This window comes from Triplophysa dalaica, chromosome 16 (genome assembly GCF_015846415.1).
Source record: "Triplophysa dalaica isolate WHDGS20190420 chromosome 16, ASM1584641v1, whole genome shotgun sequence".
NCBI classification, from domain to species: domain Eukaryota; kingdom Metazoa; phylum Chordata; class Actinopteri; order Cypriniformes; family Nemacheilidae; genus Triplophysa; species Triplophysa dalaica.
Window position 1 is genome coordinate 2,745,924 of NC_079557.1, and position 24,030 is coordinate 2,769,953.

The 24,030-nt window shown below is 37.8% G+C and overlaps 1 protein-coding gene across 1 annotated transcript; it reads right to left on the reverse strand.

Annotated features, from left to right (window-relative positions):
- Window positions 1–206: 206 nt before the first annotated feature.
- Window positions 207–23,470, reverse strand: npm1b (nucleophosmin 1b). The gene is made up of 11 exons (XM_056769336.1): window positions 23,389–23,470; window positions 22,914–22,996; window positions 22,174–22,293; window positions 20,174–20,267; window positions 19,255–19,349; window positions 18,449–18,546; window positions 18,164–18,218; window positions 16,503–16,583; window positions 6,567–6,674; window positions 4,696–4,770; window positions 207–1,838 (listed from the first exon to the last, which is right to left on the reverse strand). The coding sequence occupies exons 1-11, from the start codon at window positions 23,435–23,437 to the stop codon at window positions 1,794–1,796; spliced, it is 903 nt and encodes a 300-aa protein (XP_056625314.1). The 5' UTR covers window positions 23,438–23,470; the 3' UTR covers window positions 207–1,793.
- Between the last annotated feature and the right edge of the window lie 560 nt (window positions 23,471–24,030).

Below are 24,030 nucleotides of genomic sequence, written 5' to 3' on the forward strand. Positions count from 1 at the left end.
TCACACTGCTTCTCTGCGGCATGTTCTGTACTTTGCATCTTATTAAATCAGTAGGCATTACATAGTACATACTGTTATACTTAGTACGCTTGTACTCCATTGTAAACGTACACAGTTGTCTGTCAAAACCCTGTAGCCAATAAAAGTGAGCTAAAGTGTGTGTGGGAGGGGCTTTGTTTCACAAAAGCATTTGGGAAACGACGATATTAAGAAAACAAAGAAAGAACAATTTATTACTTTTCAGAGAATCACTAAACCCAGTTGCTTGTGTACTTGGTTTGTTTACAAAGTACAATCAACTTCACAATGATACAGAATACAACAAAAAATCTGGTTAGACAGTATATTCCTTGATAATTGAACTAAACCTGATTTATCTCCATTTCCATCTGAAGCAAGACACCTCATCTGGACTGCATAAGAGTGCCACGATGCAACAAAACTAAAATGTTCCTTTAATACACAGTGAACTACACTGTATGTAAAACTGTGCATTTGCAGTGTTGATGATAGTAAGGTTGATCTAGTTTTGTTGCGACGTGACGCTCGCGTGCAGCACAGACGAGGTGTAAAAATCACATCTGTACGAACTTTACTTGTATTAAAGGAACACAACATGCGTCAACGAAAAAACTGCTTGAGGACAGACAGCTCACGAAAATAAACTACACAGGGGTAAACACTAACATAATAAAACTGCTTTGTACGAAAATAAAACCACTAAAACGTTAGCTTCATTCTATAAACTAAACTGTTTTGTTGTCATTTATGGACCTTAAGGACTAACAATCGAGGTATAAACTTCTGAGGCTCTCGAGCAAACGTTTATGTGAGCGTCTATAGCACTTAAGATGAGGGCAAAGCTTAAATGCATTCAAGCTTACAGTTTGTTTATGATAAAGGCCATATGGATCGTAGCATGGCAGAAACCAGAGGACTACACCGAATGCTGGAGGAACTCAGAATTCTTGTAATTGGATGGATCTTTAGCATTAAACTTCATTAATGTCAGCTTTACGCATAAAGCAAGGGAAGTATTCAGATTTTTGTATAATCATAGAAAGTGATTTCTGCGGTTTAAAATGTAAAAGAGGTCAGTTTTGGGCGGGATGTGTGTTTTTCTTTTTACACACATACACGAGAACATTTCAAGCGTTGCGCGTATTGAAAGGGACCCCCAAACAAAGCATAATAAACTTAATTATTTAAGTTACTTTTTTATTGTTTTAAGTATTTAAAGGTGAATCTCACAAAAAGTCACAATTCGCAAATCATAAATTCAAGACCATTGATTTTTTTGCATTCGTGACATAATTTTCATCATAATGAAGCGTAATTTCCCTCTAAAATTACTGAAATGTTTTGGATATTTTTATTACATTAGTTCAAATTTGACATAAATTGACAAATATACCCTTATATATTTATACAACACTTGACATCTTATAAAACAAAAGTTTTACTAAGTTTTTAAGCTTAACTACTCTTCTTTCTTTTAATTAGAGATAAAGCAAAAGATGTGGACAACGTCTGTGAGATTCACCCTTAAACGTGACTTTAAAACGTTAATCCTTACAAAAACATTTCAATAATGTTCTTCTAAAAGAAACAGAAATAAATCTGCGTTCACTGTTAAAACGGAACAAAGATAAAACTTGAACCATGAAATCTCCATAAGCTCTGCAGCGAGAGCATCAGAGCGGAGCGGGCGGATGATTTTCAGATGGGACGGGTGCAGGATCACAACTGAAGCAGTCGACCGGCCGACCTCAGACTTCTGCACACAGCGGCCATTACTTTTTCAGTGATTGCACAAAGTTCCAAAGGTCTTTGATCACCTGCAAGAAAACAAATGAGGAGAGAGGAGGAGGGGGTGAGAAGGCTCAGTTGCTGAGGCTGGAACAGAGTTTCTCTGATGTAGCGACTCATTTGGATGCTTAATAATTAGAGGCGTGTGAGTCAGTTTGGACGGAAAGCTTCACATTAGCGGCGCGTCTGGGGTATAACTACAGCGCCGAGCTCGGAGGAGAGGGGGGCAGTCGGTGTACATACCAGAGGGTATGACTAGCGCCTCGCTTTGACAAAGATGTCTTGCACGTCTTCGCCTGCTGTGCTGCTTTGACTCGAAAACACACAGGCATTCGACACGTGAGAGAACACCTGCTTGAAATGTCACGATTACCAACAACAACACACAAAGTTATGCGGCACTTTCTTATGTGAACTCGGATAAACATGCACGCTCTTCAGATCCTACAGAGCTGTTGTGCTGTCTGTTACCATCCCTCATATTATCAGTAGCTTTTTTTTTTAAAGTAAGTCTGTGGAAGTGTGTTTGGATAGTTTAAAGCCAAATTTGAAAGAATTTATCCAAAACATACAGTAAAATGTGCCTGTACACGCATAACAGACACAAGGTACCCAGTAGGGATACTCATTTCATTTAATTTCCCGAACCGACGCTCTATATCTGAAGATTAACCGTTAAACTATAAGATTTTAATATTAAATTATAATAAAATAAAAATGCATGCCGCATCTCATTTCGAAGGCTGCGTCCTCCGGAGGTCCCGTTTTTGGCCCGCATTCACATTCCTATGCGACATCCAGACATCCATCCACACTTCGAAATGAGACACAGCTATGGTTGACAGATGTCTTTGAGACGTTAAAAATCCAAACTTTTTTTCACAGTTTTATTTTAATATGCAAACAGCAGCATAACGAATAGATCAACAACAGCACCTGCATCCACATATGATCACATTTTCAAGAACCTGCAGCGTTTTGGGCAATGGAGAAAATCTCAAATAACATATAAATGTTTTTAACAATATAAACATTATTTATTACTTCTTTGTATTTTACATTCATAATTTTACATCACGTCTAAAAGATGGTATGGAAACCACGGGTCATGACAACCAGATGAATTACACTTGTCCAGTTTGTCAAGTGATTTGGTCAGATTTTAATTAGTTTGAAAACGTTTCGGAGGGCATTTACACCTGGTTGCAAGCATCTGCATGTTAACGCATGTATAGCATATTTTTCTTTCATCATACAGAAAACAAAAAAACTGTATGATTTAATAGTTATTTAATAACGTATTATTACATTATTATTGCTTTTATCAAATATATTATCAATATTATTTAACTATAAATAAACATCATCAAATCAAAATTTTTAATATATTGGCTAGGTTAAACGGATAATATAACCAAGTACTCAGAGAGGATTCATACAGTATTTTCTTTTCTGCTGTTCAAATGTTACAATCTTACATTAGGTGTTAAACTGTGTCTGGTTAATATTAATAAAGACACATATGTCAGCTCCAAGGGACAATAAAATTATATAACAGCACATACTTTACATATTATGCAACAGAAACTTGTTGTAGAAACCCAAGGATCGGTTACGACTATAAAATCGTTCTTAAAATAAATAACAGGAAGATCGTAAGAATGTTCCTTCTAGAGAATTTCTCAAATATTCAACAACATCTTCATTTTTTTCAATAGAATAAAACGCCATCTTTGTAAAAAAAAAACTGTCTTAAAAAGTTTTTCGGGAATACAAAACATTCCTAACTTTTTCTGAAATTAGAATTTAAGAAAAAACATGGCGGTTAAGAAGAATTTTCTTCTTAAGAATGTTTTGTGAATCCGTCCTCAGTTGTGTTTACCAATGCTGGAATAATGTTAACAGTTTACAATCACCGCAGACAAAATGCTTGCTAAAATATTTATTACATTTTTACTCCATTGCCAGCAAATTTTATAGATTTAATAAATAATTAAATAATAAGCAGGCTTATAAGAGCTACACGTTCAGATAAAATAAGAGAGAATCTTGTGGAAAATTGTCTTTCATTTTTTGGTTCTGCTGATGTTTACACATTCTCGCTCATAACTCCTCAACAGAGATGACAGTAAGCTTTAGTGAAGAGATATTTTTCTCTTTTGAGTTTTGACCCAATCGCCATTATTCGTAAGGGCTGGTTTACACTACTTCAATAATTCAGGTCGACACCCATCTTGACACATAAGAAAAACTAAGACTAAAAGAGACGAAGATAGAGGAATGAGCAAACGAGGCATTTAAATTACAGCCAGACATGTCGGTCCTGACAGATCCCTCCCGTTTGTTTTGTTTTTTTAGCGCCAAGAGGTCATTGAGTACATATTTCATACACTGATAAAAAAGACAGGCCGAGAAAATCGCAGTATGTCACCCCCAAACAGCCCGCTAAAATACAAGACACAAAGCATTGAATCTTCTCTATACAATTACACACACAGATGTTTCTTGATACGAAAACTCAATTTCACAAAAGGTTGCCAAGTTGTGCTAAAACAAGATTTAGTGCTTTTCTCTTGTCTCATTGGTGAAGAAACAGCATCAATGGATTTTACTGGGATAAACTGGTCAGCGTGACCTTAAAATGTTAGTCCCTATAAAGCTGCCTTACAGTTTGTAAAGTTGACATGTCATGTAAAATGTAAACCGTAAAGCTGACATGTAAATCGTAGATTGTAAAGCTAACGTGTACGATAAAATGTACATTGTACAGCAGACATATGATGTAAAATGTAATCAAAGCTGTGATGTATTCTTCAGGGCTGTACACAAGTTTACGCATGGAAGACATAAGCTAGCCAGAGTCAGAGAGTGCTTTACGATACTCACTTGTTTATCTGTGATCTTGAACGAGCTTTTAGCGTAGTTCTCGAACTTCTGTTCCGTTTTTGGAAGCGGCCTCCCCTGTGGAGCATAACATATTTGTGAAGAAATGAAATGGCTCTTTTTCATCGCTCGTGTCTGTCTGCTAAGTGTTGAGATCATTCTGAGCGCGAGCCAGAGCTCTGCTGTGCTGATGAACAGGGTGAGTCGTTCGGCGTTGGACGCACTTCAGTGAAGGCATATTTTTCGTGGCCTTTACAGTAATTCCAGTTCGCCTTATCTACAGCAGACCGAATGAAATCACACGGACACAAATCATCGGATCTGCTCAACACAATCTATCCGCTGAGTCCTTACAGTTACAAACTAGATGTTACAACACAACTTACTCATCGGTTGGTCTCTTGTTTTTAGAGTTTTGAAGAAGCCCAGCAGTGTCTTACAGGCATATTACAGGCATTTTTCAACTCCACGTTTACGTGCAGAATCTGTGCATGTGGTCAACTACCACTAGGGCTGCAACTAACGATTATTTTGTTAATCGATTAGTTGGTCGGATTCTTTTTCGACTAATCGATTAAAATAGTTTAATTGGATCTTTTGCTTATAATAACGAAATCAGTCTGACAATAGTCTGTGGGTTAGTGGGAGGGTCGGCCAAATATTTTTTTTGTGGCATGAAAAATGAGATATTTGTCATTCAAATGTAGTGAAGTACAGAAAAAAGTATCCAGAATTTTTTTTTTTTTTACTAAAGTACAGTCCTTAAGTAAATCTACTTAGTTGATTCCCACCTATGAACTAAATAAACCCCCAATTCAGGGTATTTAGTCTATTATGTACTTTGCAAAGTGCAAACACCACAAATTGTGTTTTCAAATATAATCTTTAATTGCGCAACTTGTGCCACACGGAGAGTCACGTCTAAAACGATCATTTTAAAAGGGAAGAAGACGATCTTAATTTATAACTGCGCAGCACACAAGTGACATCACAGACTAATTGGTCAATAATGAAATTTGTTGACCACTCTTTTTATTATCGATTATTGTCGATTTTATCGATTAGTTGATGCAACCCTTATCAGCACCATATACAATCATTTTGACTCATCAGTAGAACTGCAAGATACAGTATATAGAAATGATCAAATTATCGCAAATGTGTAAATATCGGTGTGCAATAAATTAATGATTTGTGTAGAATCAAAAGTTTAGGTCGATAGCAGATTGCAGAGGAATCTTCTAATTTCACTAGTTTTATTATCATGTTGCACATTGCATAATTCGTTATTTAGCAAGTTGTCACATTTTCTCAATAATCAAAACATCTCATCCCTGTCTGATTCCGTTGTCATGGTGTGCGGTCACATGCATTTTGTTTGGCATACAGTGAAGCTCTACAGCGTTGTAAAAACATGCCGATGCCATGACACAGGCACAAAGATCATCTCTAATGGAGAAAAGGAAGAGGATGATGATGAAGATAGAGACGGGGTGGTCTCCATGTGTAGTTGGTGGTCAGGGGGCGGCGAGTGAATCCGCGTGTTTAAGTTGATTGAGGAAGTGTGCAGGTGGGCTCAGGAAGGCCGGTTAATCCCGGCACATGGTGATGTCATACGGGTGGTCATTCCCCCTCCGGCCAGAGCCTTGTTACTAAGACACCTCATTAATATCTGACCACCCCACGGTCTGCTGAACCGGCCTGCTTGTGTTTAATACATGTCACGTGTGTGTTTGAGTGCATTTGTTTGTATGTCAGGGCTTCGGCTAAAGCAACCGCATGTGTGTGATTACAAGAGAAACGCAGACACAGAAACACAGTTAGCAGAGGGATGCACCGCAACACAGAAGACGATATTTGCATTTTACACAAACCTCTTTAGCTGCAGATGCTAGTTTGCTTTTCACCTCGCTCAGATTCAGGGTTGTTGGAGATTTCCCAGAAGGCCCTGCTGCAGACTTGTCTTTTGCCTTCTGGGGTGTCTGCGAATGAGGAAAATCACATGCTTGATAAATGAATGAGATAACTATTGTAACATTTCAGATTTATGATCTATTCAGGGTTTTTTGCGAATAGCTCAATGGACCTTTTTCGCAAGACTGTGATGACACATTCAACGGTCATCAGCAGCGTAAATCCATCAAAGTTTTTTATACTCTCTAAAAAAAAATGATGTGCGTTTATAGCCCTATACTTTGTGTTATATTACCTTTGCGTAGAATTACAAAAAAAATAGTGAACGATAACGCGAGAGTGATTCTTATACAGCGTCTATGGAAGTCATGGTAAATTTGATATCATTGTCTCTTTTGACTGCCTTCTTTAGACTCTCTCTATTTCTTTCATTATGTTGAAAGTAGTGAAAACACTATCGTTGAGTCCCTGTTGAAAAAACCATCATATGCTGGCATGGTATGTTTTGATACTGGTTTGCTGGTTTGTGCTGGTTTAAGCTGGTCATATGCTGGTTTTAACTTGTCAAACCAGCATCAAAACATCCCTAACCCAGAATATGCAGTTTTTTCAACAGGGGTGCAACGAGCGAGGCGGGACGAGAGCCGTGAGGGAACGATGCGAGGCCGGTGATGCGAGTGTTAATGAGTGTCAGCTGCGCCTCACACCGGTCTCGCATCTCTCACGGAGCAGATGGGAAGCGTAAAAGGATGAGCGACAGGAGTGTACGACGAGAGAGGGCAAGACCTGGATTTTATGTTATGTTTTATTATGTTTGTGTGGCCGGCAGTCGACCCTTAGGGAGCTGCCGGCCCTTCGTTTGGTTGTTTGTTTATTTTATTAAAAGTGGATTTAACGTTCACCGGTTCCCGCCTCCTCCCAATTACTTGGAACATAGTTCTTTATTTTCTCAATTTGAGCAAATAAGAATGCAAAATAGATCTCTGCTAGTCTCCCATTCAGTTTACTCAACTATGACGACTTCCACTGCTGAGAAACCCAGAACCATTAAAAAGAGGCATTGGCAGAGAACACCAAGGTCATGGGTTCAATTCCCTGATGAAAAGTCAAATGCAGGTTTTTTATTAACCTTCTCGATCGGATGACCTCAACGCCTTCTTTTCATCAACTTAACAATATACTTTTGTGAAAAACTCTCCAACCCTTTAAATGTAGTTTAATTCAATCCAGCAATGCAACATCAATAAAGTACTACAGTCACTGTATGCAAACACTGTTGGGGAACAAACATCAAAACAAAACAAAAATCCTGATGAATTAAAAAAACACCTGCAAGGAAAGAACAACGTCTCTGTTCAGGAAGAGAAAGAGAAACACAAAGTAATACTTAAAAGTAACACTCCTAAACACTGAGATTGAAGAGATTACAGTAAACGTGTCAAGGAATATCAAACAACCCAACACATCAGCAGCACTAGTAAACTAGAACATCGAAGCAAAATGTACTTGAAAACGTTCAAACTATGGCTTTCTTAACACTTGATCATCCACACACTGCCATCTGCAAACAATTCACGCTGTGATCTTTGTTACTGTCATATCAACCGCGCTTATAGCACCAGCTAAACGCCTCAAAGTTGGAGGGAAACAGATTTTGTTGGCGCGCTGCGAGGAAAATGTTTTATGTGGCTGCTGAAGTTTGGTCACATAAAGAGGGTCAGAGAGATTGCGGGGGTAAATGTCTGTAATATTACAACTTCACCAAAGAATCTGGTGTCCACCCACTATGAGAGCATGTGTGTCTGTGTTTGTGTGCATGCTCATTGGGCACAGGTGTGTGTGACTTTGATGTGTCGGAGATATACTGTCCCTCTGTTGCACGCTGATGTAAACGCGCACACACACACGCACACGCTGGCCTGTCCGTGCACGCAGCCCAGCCAGGAATCCGCAATGATTGTAGGGTTACATTGCTGGACAAAGTCATGTTTTTCACAGCAAGAGAGGAAAGAAATAGGACAAAGAATGCATGTGAAAGCGTCTCCTAAATGCAAAAATGTAAGAGTGTGCTTTGCATCTAACATGCTTTTAGTTGCCATATCATAGTTTGAGTAAATTTACATCATGGTTCAAGTGCATAATCCATTAAGTCATCATTATTTGCTACTAATGTTTGATTTATAATGATCAATAAAACACATGATGTAAGGGTGACTATTTTTTTATAAATGAGCAGAACTTTGATGAACTTGCTTCTCTGTTGTACGTAACCGAGATGTCTCTGCTGGTCGACAAATTTCTAGCGTTGCACGCCGGTCACACCAACCAGCCTAAATGAGCACAACAAAAGCATGGTTAACTATGTCCAGATCCTCAACGTTTTTTCTATTGGCTTTATATACAAACTTCACCGTCTGCTTTTCAATGCCACGGCAAAATAAAGAATTCACATTTCTTAAAGACCGTGCAATAATTAACAAAGCAATCAATTAATAATACTAAATAAATAAATAAAAAAAGAACAGGAATAAAACTTGACTGCCAGTAAAGTGGATCAAAAATAAAGATCTTTTACATTTATTTTTATACATTCATCAGGCGCTTTTACCTGAAGCGCATTCAAACTATACATAGAATACATTGGGGTTGTCATGGTACCATCAATACTAAACTAACTTAAGTATCATGATATCAAGTGGTATAATAATGCTGCTCAGTTTTCAAAATTTAAACCTACAAATTAAACCAACATTTCCTAAATACGCAGATCTTGATGAAAACATTTTTGTACTGTATGGCGCTTTTCCACTGGATGGTACCGTCAGGTTTAGAACGATTCGTCTCGGCTCAGTTTGCTTTTCCACTGCAGTTTAGTCCCGCCAATTAAGTAAGTGGATTATAACTATAATAGATTATAAACGTATCCTCACAGTTGCTCGGCCTCTTCTGCTGTAGCGTCCTCATAATCGCGACACAAACAAACGCACAACACAGGAGTAATGGAGCATTTCGATGGCGGATGGGAGCAAAACAAAATACTTAAAGCAGAGAGCAGATAACGATCATTTGGTTTGCTCGACGGCGCACGAGGGAAAACTAATCTTGCATTTAGCATTGCGTTAAGGGTCTCAATCTCTATATTACAGTCGCGAGGCATTTAACGAATTGCCTATATTACACATTCAAATGTGTATTCTTCTGTTGCACATCCAATGACGCTGGTAAAGATTCTCTCTGGCCAATCAGTGATCTGTGTGTAAACACGTCACATATTGATAACGGTACGGTACGGTTACCGTAGCTCAAAAGTGAGCTGTACCGCGCCGTACCATAGTATGCAGTGGAAAAGCATCATTTTTACCACACTTATTTAATGTACACTAAAATATTTTGTAGTATTAACTGTAATTATAAGCAAAATATAGCAAACACATTTACATTTATGCATTTGGCAGACGCTTTTATCCAAAGCGACTTACATTGCAATATCGTATACATTTATATATATGTATTTGCAATCCCCTGGGATCGAACCCACAACCTTGCGTTGTTAACGCAATGCTCATACTACCGAGCTACAGGAAAGCTGAAATATAGTAGTATAGTTTAATGTTTACTTCGGTAAGACGCAAAAACACAAGTGTCTAGGAATTTTGGTAAAGTATACTGTAGTAAATACTAAAGTACCCAAGATAATTTTACGCATGTGCGACAAACAGCAATGTTTATATAGGGAAAATTTCGGCTTAATTTGAGACTTAATGTGAAACTAAAACGGCCAGTAGGTGGCGGCAATTTTTTTTACTGAAACGGCTGATTTATTTAAGTGTATTAATGAATGACTCACCGAGTCATTATCTCATCCGAGTCGCATCAAAACACGGATTCATTTAGGAGGGAAATCCGCAAAAAGAAAAGTGTTCAAAAATATGTTAATTTGCAACATTACTTACTGCTCTACGATCCTACCTTTTAAAAAATAAAGCGCCATCGCGGGTATTTTGAAGCTTTAGCGTCGCAATGCTACCGTAGGACTGGTAAACCGAGCAACCCAACACACTTTTTAAATGAGAATGCGTCCATGAGAATCGAACCCCTGAACGTTTCATGCTATCACAACGCTTCGCCAATTAAGCAGCGTCTTCCAGTCTTTCTTTCTCAGAACAAAATAAATAATCCTCTTTTCCTCTGTAGCGATTGACGAGCATGCGATAGATCAAAAGGTATCAGATTAAAGGACAAGTGCGTTCACAACACACAAGTACACACACACATGACTGGCAGAAGGCCAGCGAGGCCCGGTGTGGTGGAGCCATTATATCGCAGGGCGTTTTTGTCTTTTTTGTTGGGAAAGGACAGCTGTAGAGTTGAGACAGCTGACAGACAGAGAGCGGAGCGAGCTTTTTAATCTACGCCAGACACTGATTACAGATGCCAAGGGACGGCACTTAATCATTAGCACGCTAGCATTTGATGTAATCAGCTGTCCTCCATACACACAAACACACGCAGACCTCAGTATGTCCTCGCTGACTCTACGGGGTGATTGAGAACATCAATTCAACTCTTTCATGACCTTTGACAATATGGGATGTTAATGTTTTTAGCTCTACTACTAGTAATAAAGTTCTCATGTTAGGATGAAGATTACATAACAGGATCTGTCTTTTATAGTTCCTTCTGGCACACAAACCCATATTGTAATTGCTACAATTCTATTTGTTATATATTTTAAAACTGCATGAGCATTGTGTGTACAATGATGATTTAACAAAATTTGGATAACGAACTTGCAAAAATAATAAAAGACCCAGTCATCATTTGGTCCCCACGTATCGCAGTTTGGGTTTTAGCATCAGCATCATCATCAACATCTTCAGCATCCCCATCTCCATCAACAACAACATTTGCCCGAGTGTTAATAAAAACATTGCTGTATTTACACAAGGTTAAAGGTAAATATGAAATCATAAGTGAGGTTAAAGTGGAATATGCGTGCTCAAAGAACGTTCGTCAGCTACGAAATTTGCCTTTTAACCGAGACATAACTCAAAGAAAAAAAGCGGCCGTGCTATTCCCAAATCACATCTTATATCCCAAACTATTGTGTAAACATGTTTCTGCGTGCACATGCAGTCTCGAATAGCATTCCACGCGTTCTGTGTGAAATGCAGGAATGCAATTCTCTTCTTGGACTCATTCAGATGTGCAGCGCTGGTTTAATAGCTCATATATGTGAGAATGCAAAGTTAAGCAACGCATCGTCTGCCACACTTTAATAACAGAGCACACGGTTTCCGCTCTCCTCGTGGCCTGCAGGGACACCAAGCCCTAATGATTTCTAATGGCAGGGGAGTGGCCACCGGAAACGAGGTGTGTGTGTGCGTGTGTGTTTGTCAGAATGATGTGTGGCCAACCGGAAGCAGAAGTGTAAAAAAGTGCCGGTTTTGAAAAGTTTGTCTGGTCTCTGAAAGATTGAATGTCTGATCTCATCGTGTTTTTAACAACCGCCGTCTTGCATCTGAACGTGGCCATTTTGGCATTAGGCGAATGTGCACACACACACATATCCCCCCTGGCTGTTTCATACACTAGGTGATTAGCACTCCTCACGACAGCCATCTAAGAAGGTAATGACATGCTTACCCCGTCTTACATTGTTAGGTTAAGTGAACCGAATGCAGGAGCAATAAGAAACGCGTCGAGACGTCACGAAGGGGAGTGAGGGTGCTTGTGTTAAAGGTGGTCCGGGTTGAATACCAAAACCTTAGGTCGAATGGTTTAAATCCGTCCCGAGGGGGTGTGTTTCGAGGGTGAGAGGCCAGACACATTTACATAAGTGGGGAAAGTTTATTCTCGCTTTTGTCTGTCACCTGTCTTATTCCGACCTGCCTCTTTCAGGTAATTGCTTTGGGATGTTTGACAGGAAAAGCCTGATTGACATATACAGCTGCAGACCCTTTCAAATTTACTTTTCGTTTTTCTGAATTTACTTTTTATAGGTATGCGTTTAGGTTAAATGGTCATTTTTGTTTCTTCCTGTTAACTACTGACATTGTTCCTCCCAAATTTCAAAAAAATATATTTTCTTTTGGCATTTATTTGTAGAAAACTAGAGAAACAGGTGAAAATAACAGAAAAGAAGCTCTTACATTTTTTTGTGAGACCTTGAATACTGTAAAGTAGACAAGTTCATATTCACGTTTAAGCAATACAGTCATATTAATTTAGGAAAAGTTCAAAATGATTTTTTTATAAATAAGTCTTTGCTTAAGGGTTACTTAATGTCCGGCTTGATTTTGTTGAACTTTTGGAAATCTTGGAATGGTTTCTTGATTTTTTCGCAACTGTAAACATGATAATTCCTTAAACACAATAGTTCACTGCGTTCATTCTTTAACAAACATCTGAGTTCAGATGATTCAAATAAAAGAAAATGGTCAATATGTGTATTTTAACTGCACATTACATGAAGAAATTCATGTGACTTTTTGATTTAAAAAGACAGAGCACATTAAACAATTAACTGCATTCAACTTTCATATATTGTATTTTCAATCTTCACAAAAAATGTTATCTTAAAAACATTTGATCTGAAAGCATATGCTTTAGCGCTAAAAACAGGTTCTTTTCAACCTATGGTTGGACCCAAAATGGATGACTTACTTAATGTAAAAAAATCAGGCAATAAAAACCAGAATAAATGTGAGCTAAAATAAAAAAAGCATCTCATGGTAATACATCAAATATTGATATACATTGATGTATTTATATAAAACTAATAAATGCTAATAAAAAAAACTCTGCATATTCTTAATTACAACTTAGTTTATAAGTGACCCTCGAGATGTGAACAGTTGTGTATATGAAGTATCCAGAACACTTCGGAAGACAGAAACAAAGCTGGTCCAGAAGAACTTCCTGTTTCAGTTTTTTAACACTTCAGAAACGTTTGAACAAAATAGACAGAGAATGAATAACCGAATCAAAATGTAAAAAAATATCTTTCAATTATTTGCATTGCTCCAGAAACACTTCTGGTTTCATTTCTTAACACTGTTTACATCTTGTGAAGTGTCCTATACACGGTTACATACTGTCCCTAGAAAGTGGGAAGTCACAACATAACTCTGGCAGCGATTCTTGTCTCCATGGAAACAGCGTCTTCTCTGATCTCTCAAGGAATTCGGCAATTAAACACAATTTACTTCATAAAGCTTTCACAAAAGAATAAACAATTGCTTAATCTTAAAACTCACTGGTAAGGTTTATACCCTCAACACAATATAAATCGTTTCATTAATGAAGAAAATTAATTTTCTTTTTATTTCCAGACCTCAAAACTTTATGTTTACGTTCTCGCTTCTCTCTTTCTGATACAGCACCACAACTGCAGCAGTGAAAAAAAAGAAAGACATCAAAAGACGGTTCCACCCCACACGATTTCATGAGCGCCGGTCCGAGGGGAAAATATGTGATTAGAAGAAAGTCTGGTGAAGGCTTTATAGATTCCCGGCAGTGGACGCCCTGCCAGAAGGCCGTAGCTATGAGAGTAGTTTGTTATTTTAAAAAGGACCACAAATGACCCTTCAAATTGGACATTTTGGGATTGTTGCCACCGGCAGCTAGTTAAGAGTGCGTGCATGGGAAAAATGATGGCCCTTTTCCATGACCTGAAAGAAAACCTTTGAATGCGAGGATGTTTGCTCTAATACCCTCGACTGTTAAATGCGTATTAAAGGCCCTCACTTGAAAAAATAAAAGATACAGAAATAATGGCTTTGTGGATTTGGGACCGTAGCGTCCTCCTAAGATTGGGCGGTTTTCAGCTAATCACAGCTGGACTTTAGAACGCTGTTATACACATTTATCTTCGGGGTACTGCTGGTCTAACTCACATTTTGCTTTTGACATTGTTGGCTGATCGTAAACAAAGACAGACTGGCTCATTATCCTTCGGGTTTCTCTGAGACACCGCCACTGCACCTGCATGTTTGGTAAGAATTAGCTCTGGTAGACTTTTGGTAGGAACGGCATTTGAAGAATGAGATCTGGACTGAATATCAAAACCTGAACTCCAGAAGGCTTCAACCCAAACCTAGCTAGACCATATGAGTATATGATATATGATATATAGTATGCAAATGCAAAGAGGTTTAAGAAGCGCTTAGTGGAGGTGCAATGTGAATGCTGAAGTCAAATCGACACCCAAACATTATCCAGCCAGAATGTGGGTCAGAAAATATATTTTTTTAGCTCTGATCTGATGTCAATTTTCTTCTTGCATTATAAATAATCATCAGGTCTGCATCTAGCCATGCCTCACCTGAGGTGTAAATCTGGATGAACACAATCCTATGTCAAAGTATGTAAGTCTTTCCATTTGATTGAAAATATTAACAAATCCACAAGTTTGCAAGGGTTGGGAAAGTACTATAGATCTTATCTTGGTGTCTGACAAGAAGTAAATTGCCCAGAAATGGGTAATAGATTATGGAATTAGTGATCACAGTATGATTTTTTTTGTATGAGGAAACATATTAAATCAAAATCTAATGAGCATAAAACAATACGGACAAGATTAATAAAACATTATAGCATTGATGTTTTTAAAGAACGTCTTTAGAGTTAATATGAATAATATTCTTAATAGATCATCAGTTGATGACGCCTGGACTAAGCTCTCTTTTCTCCAAGTAGTGGATTTATTTGACAGATTTCATACGAAGCAGATTGATCAGGGTAAAATGTGTGGAATGGTTCTTTAAGGTCTCCAAAAAGCTTTTGACACTGTTAAAGCGGCCGTGCAACGCTGTATAATGCATTCTGACTTCTTTACAAACGTTAAATGTGTCTTCTCATGCTTAACATGTGCAACTTGTCAAAATACGAGTCGGGCGAGTTCTGTGCTAGATACACTCCCCAAGCGGTCGTACAGGTTTCGGAAAGTTTTTTCGAACATATAAAACTGTTTCGTAACAACTTTTCTTAGTCCCTTATTGGACAATTCTCCCAGTTAAGATTAGGTGTTTGTTTGTTCACTGCATTTGGGTGATGAATGTTATATAAACAGTGGATATAACACTGGATTTGGTGATCGTTTGAAACTGATATATGGAGCCATCCCAGCGCTAAAAGATGCCGGACATGTGGTGAGTGAAACTGAAATCTGTGTTTTGTTGACAATGGGTGTGCACGTGCTTTGGTTTGGCCTACCCCTCCCCCCCGCACGTGCCGTATGTTTTCAGAAAAAATCGTAAAGCTGTATTTATCTTTTATAAATGTGATCAAACTAAATACTCTTCGAAGATACAAAGTATGCAATACTACTCTATAGGTACTTCAGATTTATATGAGATTGGCAGAAACCCCATGGGTTACACTCACATTAATTGGTTACCTATTGAGAGTCGAGTAATACACCTTAAACTTTCAATGGTACATAAGATATTGAAAAAAAGAGCTCCTACTTACTTTAGTTCCTATTTCTCTCAGGTAAATGAGAAACATACTTATAATACTAGGCAGAGTCTGATGGATATTACATTATGTTGTTTTAAAAATATGTAGGGTCGTAGATCTTTTGAATATTCAGGTGCTAAAGAGTGGAATAAGTTGCCTGTGAACATCAAAAGTAATTTAAATGCAGTTAATTTTAGTTCAAAAGTTAAAAGTTGGTTATTAGAATGATATATGAATGTATGTGTATATGGATGTTTGGTGAATTTGTATTGTTGTAATTTACCAAGGTAAACTGTGACCATAGCAAGTAGTGAAGTTGTGCATTACATCAAGGACCACAATGGAAATGTTTTTTATTTAAACTTTTTTTGTTTATCCTTGACATACAAGTGTATTTTACTACTTTGTATCCTATCCAAAGAAAATTGTGGTACCTGATCTTGAGATTTTCCTGATTTTGCTGCTTTCCTGTTTGGTGAGCCGTTCTGTTTATTTGGACTCTTCTTCTCTGTGGACTGCAAAAACAGACAGACAAAGAGACATCATGATCCCTATGCCCGTGACAGAATTGAGCAGAGAATATTTAACACATGTCAACCCCATCATGCTCAGCGTTAGGATCATGACAGCAGATAATCTTTGCAAACGCAGTGATTCTAAGACGATGTAACACAATACAATTCACCAATGTTTTTAGTCTGCCTGTCAGAAAGCTGTAATAAAAAAAGAGCAGTGATTTATAGAAAAGCACAGCCTTATGAACCCTGTATGTGTGTAATATTGATACATTGCCAAAATGTCATTGAGGCAAATAAACAAGTTTGTTAAAGTCAAAGCTTAAATCCATCATACAATCCGTTCTTTTGAAAATATCATCAAGATACTTTTCTCTTTTCTTTTTGTGATTTTTGTAGAAAAAAATACAAAACAAGCATGAAACAAGAAAAAAGCGCATCAAAGGAAACGAGAGATTGAGATGTGTGGTGTGGAAGAAAGCAGTCAGGATGGAGGGGTCAGAAGATGGAGGGGGGTTGTCATTGCCCCTCAGGACAGAAATTAGTCATCACAAAACAGGTATGTAGCTCTGACGCTTTGATGTCTAAACACACACAAAAGCTTGCAAACACTAGGACACAATACGCGGGAACATGATTTCAAGCACACACACAGACAAAACTATGCATATATATATATATATAGAAAATTTAGGGAGATATTTGATTACAGAATAAAATATTTGAAATGTAATCAAATAAGTTATATTAAAAATAACATGTGCAGTCAGCACGCTACAAAATCAACAAACTTTGATCAAACATATTCTTAAAGTTTCACCCTGACCTGCATTTTAAACAGCAGTGAAGCAATTCACATCTATTCTTAGATTCTAGTTATTTGGTCCAGGTCATTCACGTCAAAAACCTCTTTAAATAACATATGTATATTTATACTGTATATGTTTTTTCTTCACATAACTTGTTTTAAACATGCAGACTTTCAGCTCCAGGTCCAATAGGCTTTTAGGATCATGAAAAACATTTCTAGTAGCTTTCATCAGATTACTAGAACATACACAACATGACATTGACATACACACAAAGACACAACACAGGCACACCACCTTCACAATCCCATGAATGACACAAAGTCCTTGACACGCAGTCTCGGCACATCAAAGAGAAGCAAGGTAGAGAAAGAGCAAGTGACGGTTAGAGAGATGAAGTCACGCTTTCTGTTTAAATGTCTGGCCTGCAGAGGACAAATATGATTATTATACTCCAGACAGGAGAAAGTGAGGCTCCAAACAAACAGACATGATGGAGAGACAAATCAAACGAGGTGTTCTGAAGATGACACATGAACATGAGAGACAGAACGTACGTTAGGTGAAAAGACAGGTCGAATGAACAAGTGTTCTGGAAGTTGATAGGATAATAAGAGTTCATGATAAATGTGTGTGTGTGTCTGGGAGGGGGGATGTTAATCTCCCCTCTCTCTCCTCTCGCTCAGGCTGAGACTGGCACCTGCTGGCCAATCAGAAGTCTCCTTCAGTTCAGTCTGGACGGATAAAAGCTATTTTACATTCACGACTCACTTTTTGAGGCGTTTTGACGGGGGTCTTTTCCGCTGCCTTTTCTTTCTCATTGTCCCTAGAAAGACAGACAAACACACACACACACACACACACACACACACACAGGTATGCATCACTCTTCAAGTTTAGAATACAAACTTTATAACCGATAGCATCACTTATTTTTCATTTCAATAGAACCATCCTGATATTTTGATCGTGATTAATTTTGGCTCTGATTATCTTGAAGGGAAATTTGATATTGCAGCACAAATTTAGAAAGCGAAACTAAATTTGCATGCTCACTCGTCGTCATCATCTTCCTCATCTTCATCATCTTCGCCTTCCTCACTCTCCTCGTCCGAGTCTTCATCTTCATCAGAGTCCATTTTCAGCTTCTTCTTCTAGAAAAAAAGACTGAACACAATTACTGGAAGAAAATGGCATTTAACAAATAACCATTAAATCAAACGCTAACTTTAAGAAACCTTTTTTTTTATTTATTTAGATTTTTAAACATGACTGATTTTTTTAATCATAAAAAATCCAAAAAGGCTGAACATTTGAAGTGTTTTTTTTACCATTTTAAATCACAACCACATCCCTTTACTGTTATAAAACCACAGAAATGCATTTCCTCTTATGGCTTACTGTTCAAATAAAAACTCTCGGATGATTTTTAAGAGCACCACTCTTCAAACAGACACACTGATGGCAAGCTGTTGCTTGTTCCTGACACTTATCTTGAGGATTAAGTGTGTATTGAACATTGTGTTTCTTTATCACCATTCCACAAAAGTCAACATGGGAACTCTACAGTTTCTCATCAAACGTTCTGGATATCCAGATGATTTGAATCTGCATTCGTTTCTCATGAATTTCAAGAAAGTTTCAAAATAAGATATTCATGTCTGTGCATTGTAAGAAAGTATCAGACTTAAAGCGGCAGTATTTAGCATTTTAATTATTTCCATAAGTAGTCAAGCCAACTCGTATGTACATGACATGTTATGACTGGTTAAAACCTCTTCACATGTTAACTGTGTCTGAATGAATAGTTTTGTTTTGTGGTTTGAGGTTTGAGGTTTGAGGTCAGAGGAGAGATTGGACACCTGTGGCACTTTCATGAGGGTCATGTTGGACGGTCTCTTCACTGGTGATGTGTTATTTTCTTCCTCCTCGTCCTCATCATCCGATTCCTTTGTGCCTGAACAAACCACACAGATCAAACATCACAAAACAACACAAGGATATAGTTAACACCTGGTATTGAGATACGTTTCAGGTGGTCAGATGCGATGCATCGTTGTTTACACCTGCCAGTAAAATGCTTGTCTTGTGACCACTTTTGTTTGGATTTCTGGGGAGGTCTCTTATTTCGTGAGCACAAACATCACTCGCTTCATCATCAGCAAAGTTAAAACCCACGTTTTAGTGCGGAGGTTGATTGACAGCGAGTCAGCCGGGACAGAATAACATTTACATTCCATTTTGACTACCTCCATATGTGATCCCATCACAAAGCGTTTTGAACCCCGATCGCACCTGTATTCACCGCTCACCTGAAACCTATCTTAATACCCGATGCAAACGGGGTCAAGGACTAAACACGAACATGTTTGTATGACAAAACCAACGCAGGTTTGACATATCTATCCTGCAGTGTAAGACGCTGAGATTGTTTAATGTCCGAAGGACATGTGGAAAGCGTCTGAACTCGAGCACACATATGGAAGGGATTATATCAAGGCAGATGATGTCACATGTTGCCAGTTTGATTCATTTTGGACTGGAGTTTGTATGGAGAGTTCAGGGATCTTTCGGTCAGCTGAAAACTTCCATGGACATTAGGTAAAGCAAGACATTTCTACTCAGACAAGAAAAGAGAAAAAAGTTGCTTGTCTGGGTTCACTTATGGAACGGTCTTCATGAACTGTGAGAGTGTTTAAAGTTCTTATAAAAGTTTTTTTATAGTTTCTAATACATAATAAGTTTCCAGGTCACAGATAAACGCAAAGAAAAGGTACTTACTGACGAAGTGTTGACCGCTGATGTGGACCGGCCCCGCTCCTGACTGCAGGCGGAAAGACACAGGAGGCGTGACCTCGAACCCTCCAAGACTCAACTAGAGAGAACATACACATGATTTTATACAGTATACACAGACATTGATCTCTTCAATAATTTGCGCTTGCAGGTTCTTTCTGTTTCAAGATTTTTTTAATGGTTTTTCTTCATGTTTATCCTGGATAAAGAAAAGCTTCAATGATGAAGAAAGCCATGGTTGAATACTTACAGACTATTCCATAGTATTAATTTAAAATCAAACTGACTTGAAGTCAGACAATTTTTGATTTGGTGTCTCTATTTGTAGACACTGTTGACTTTACCAATCCATGTTGGATTACACACCAATGGTGTCTAGGGATGATCTGGTTCTTAACAAACTTGACTACAGGCATCTTCCTTTATAAGACTCTTTATGGTACAATGATCCCAGAGATAAAGAAATCGCATTGTAGCTCAATGTGCTAGTTGTAGGATTGTACCCATTTTCAAAACCTAATAGCATTTAATGCGTTCTTCACTATTGAAACATCTTTATCATTAGAATCACTTTCGATTCCAAAATTTGGTTGATTTGACACGGAATAATAACATCACCATCCAAGTCATCATTTTTTAGTGCATCATACAGTAATTCACTGACATATGATATTAAAAGTTAAAAAAAAAACATTTAAATATTTTTTTTGCTATTTTGGCTGCTGAAAGTACACACACAGAAATTAAGTTACTTTCCCTTGTCAGGCACATTTTGCCTCAACGTTAAAACGTGACGATACGTGACTCACGAAAAACCACAGTCTGATGATGTTCCAGTTTCACTGGGTTACGGCAATTAATCCAGCGAACGAGATTTTCATTTCCCAGAAACACTTCACAACTGGGATCCGTCCCGATCGCACCATGCCAGTATATCTGAGACAGGCCTACAGCTAAACATCAACTCTGTCAGAACACAATTGCGCAACTCGGCAAGTGCAAGCCGCAGCCAAAGGTTCTGAATGAACATTCCAGCGCGCCAGGCAACAGCGCTTGCGTCCATGGCAACCAGATATAAACAGCTGAGGGCGCAATGGTCTGGTTAATGCTTTAAATGACAGCTATGTAACTGTTGCAATTACGCTGAATGGCGAGCAATCCCTCCCGTCCGAAATCATCACAGATTATCCGTTTCAACACAAACGCTGACTGATGAGACGATTGTCTACCGAGCAATCGAGACATCCTTGTAATTAAGGTTCAATTACCACTCGTCTCTTTTTTTCTTGAGCGAGATATCCTGGGGCGAGTTCTAATTTTGGGATTACTGAATGAAAGACCATAGAGACATGACCAAAATGTTTTTAAGGTCTTGCAAATATGGATGAAACAGCAACTATCCTCTAAAGACGATGACCGCAAAGTTAAGACGTGTTGTAAACCTTCTAACGCACCATTAAAATTCCATTTTCTGATATTACGCCCACTGTGATACTCAAAAGCAACCAGAAGACAAAAATAAATGTGGTAAACCCTAGATTATGGTTGTACTGAGCCATTGAACATAAATTCTTCCCAGGGTTCTTTAGAAATACTTTCCATGGATGATATAAAACAGAGGCAAACACGCGCTAATGTCATGGAGAGTATGTGCCTGCCGTCCTGATGATGCAACTATTACCCTGCCCCTTCCAAAAACAATCTGTCAATCACAACTTGACCAGCCTTGGCACAGCTGGAATTTTTATTAGACGCATTCTTTCAATTCCATAAATCAACTTTAAACAGGCATCACTCCACGGTACAAAACTAACTAGCAAAATCATTGCCAATAATAATTTCATTAACAAGTCTTGTTAGATGTGTACTGAATGAAAACAGAATGTGGAAAATAAACATTTTGAGCTTAAAATAAAAAAGGACATATTTAAAACATCCGCAACATAGAAACAAGGTTATCGGGAACACATGACTTGCACACTTACACAAGGCAGAACAGACGGTTTCAGTACAGCAAGAGTAATTTTAGTTGTCTTGCCATCGTAAGTCAATCCCTCCATTTCCACGATGTGAAATTTGTCCTCAGCTTCTGCACCCAAACATACCTGCGAACACAGATGAAAAGAGTAAAGCAACTGTTCCTGTGTCTCATCCAGCACCAGCAATGCTAAGGTCACAGGGTTTAGTTCTCAAAGAATATACAATATGATATATAATGTTTTCATATAAAACACTTGTTTGAAGTCACTTTGGATAAATGTCTCTAGCAAATTCACATTTACGCATTTGGTAAACGCATTATCCAATATACATTCATTTTATGTGCGCATGTTCCCTGGGCTTGAACCCACAACCTTTGCATTGTTCGCATCGCTCTACCAAATGAGCTACAGGAGCAAAACATAAATATTAGCGTCAAGTAAAAATAGTTCAATGTTATTCCATTACTTAGGGGCACATACAAAAAGTGTCAGTGCATAAAGATTTCACTTATGATAGGTTACAAGAGCTAGACCTAATAGATACAGCAAATAGATTTCTGATGAGTGTTATATAGATAACCACGACTATCCATAACAGAAAACCAGCCAAGAACTATCTTTATAACTTTTCAAGTCTAGTATAGATAATGCGATTTCCACTTTTAAATGTCATAAATATGAATACCATGAGTGTCCTAGGAAAAACTGATGTATTAATGCTGAATTGGTGAAATCTTCCTCACCGATTTGAGTGACAGCTGATGTTCAGCCTCATCATCATCCACCTCAACTCTGTGCTCTTTTTTATCTCCTTTCAACGAGCAACCTGCATGAAAACAGAAATACCATTTAATGTATTACTACCATATTTTTTTTCATGCACTCACAACATAAACATGTAAAAAAACTTGCTTACAGAAATACACCACACAACAATACACTATAGCAAAAATAAACAGAAAATGTCTTGTTCTCCTGTCACAATAATAATCATGATAATAATAATAATTATAATTGAACTCATAGTAACAATCAGTGTGTCTTTTGGCTAAAAACAAAGGTAATATATAAATGCATGATGCTAGCCCCATTAGCACTAACACTCTTTATTGTACAAAAATAATCAATCAGATGCACGTCATGAAACTTCACATTATTGCACAATATATTTCCCTGCACATGTATGATTATACAATGTATAGATTTATTTTAGCTTACCAAATAAATACATCTGAGGTCGGCTGAGGTCTTTAATGTTATCCTCCATTTTTGCGCCACAGTCAGATGGTTCTGCAAGCCTAGTTCCGGCGTGGAGATTGACACCTGAGTGGCCCAATGAGCGTTCTCCAGTAGGCGGGCTTGCAGAGGACTCGTCCAATAGTACGCTCCCTCAATAATGTTGTAAAAGTCCTTTTGTTCTGTTGCGCTGCTTGTAGCAGTATTTGTACGCCAGATGGCACTATGTTATAACAATTCAAGGGAATCTTACATTCACTAAATTAATCTGTTTGGATTTTAAGCTTTAAATATGTTTTGTTATTGAGTTATCCTTATATTGTTTGATCTAAGTAATTTTTAAGATGAATAGTTCAAAATAGATGATAGAATCATATACACCCTTACGAAAAATAACCTTGATTTAAATACAGGCCATTTGATATATATTTATTTGTATCAAATCATTGTAAACTAGTTTACTCTGGTTTTACTACAATAAGCACAATAGTTGTAGTAAAACGATGGTAATAAAAATGGAGCCAAAAGCATTGTTAATTTTCATGATGTCAACATAACTCAAAATAAATGATAAATCGATGAAATAAGTGAAATAAACTCGACCCATCCAGAGCTGACTTTTTA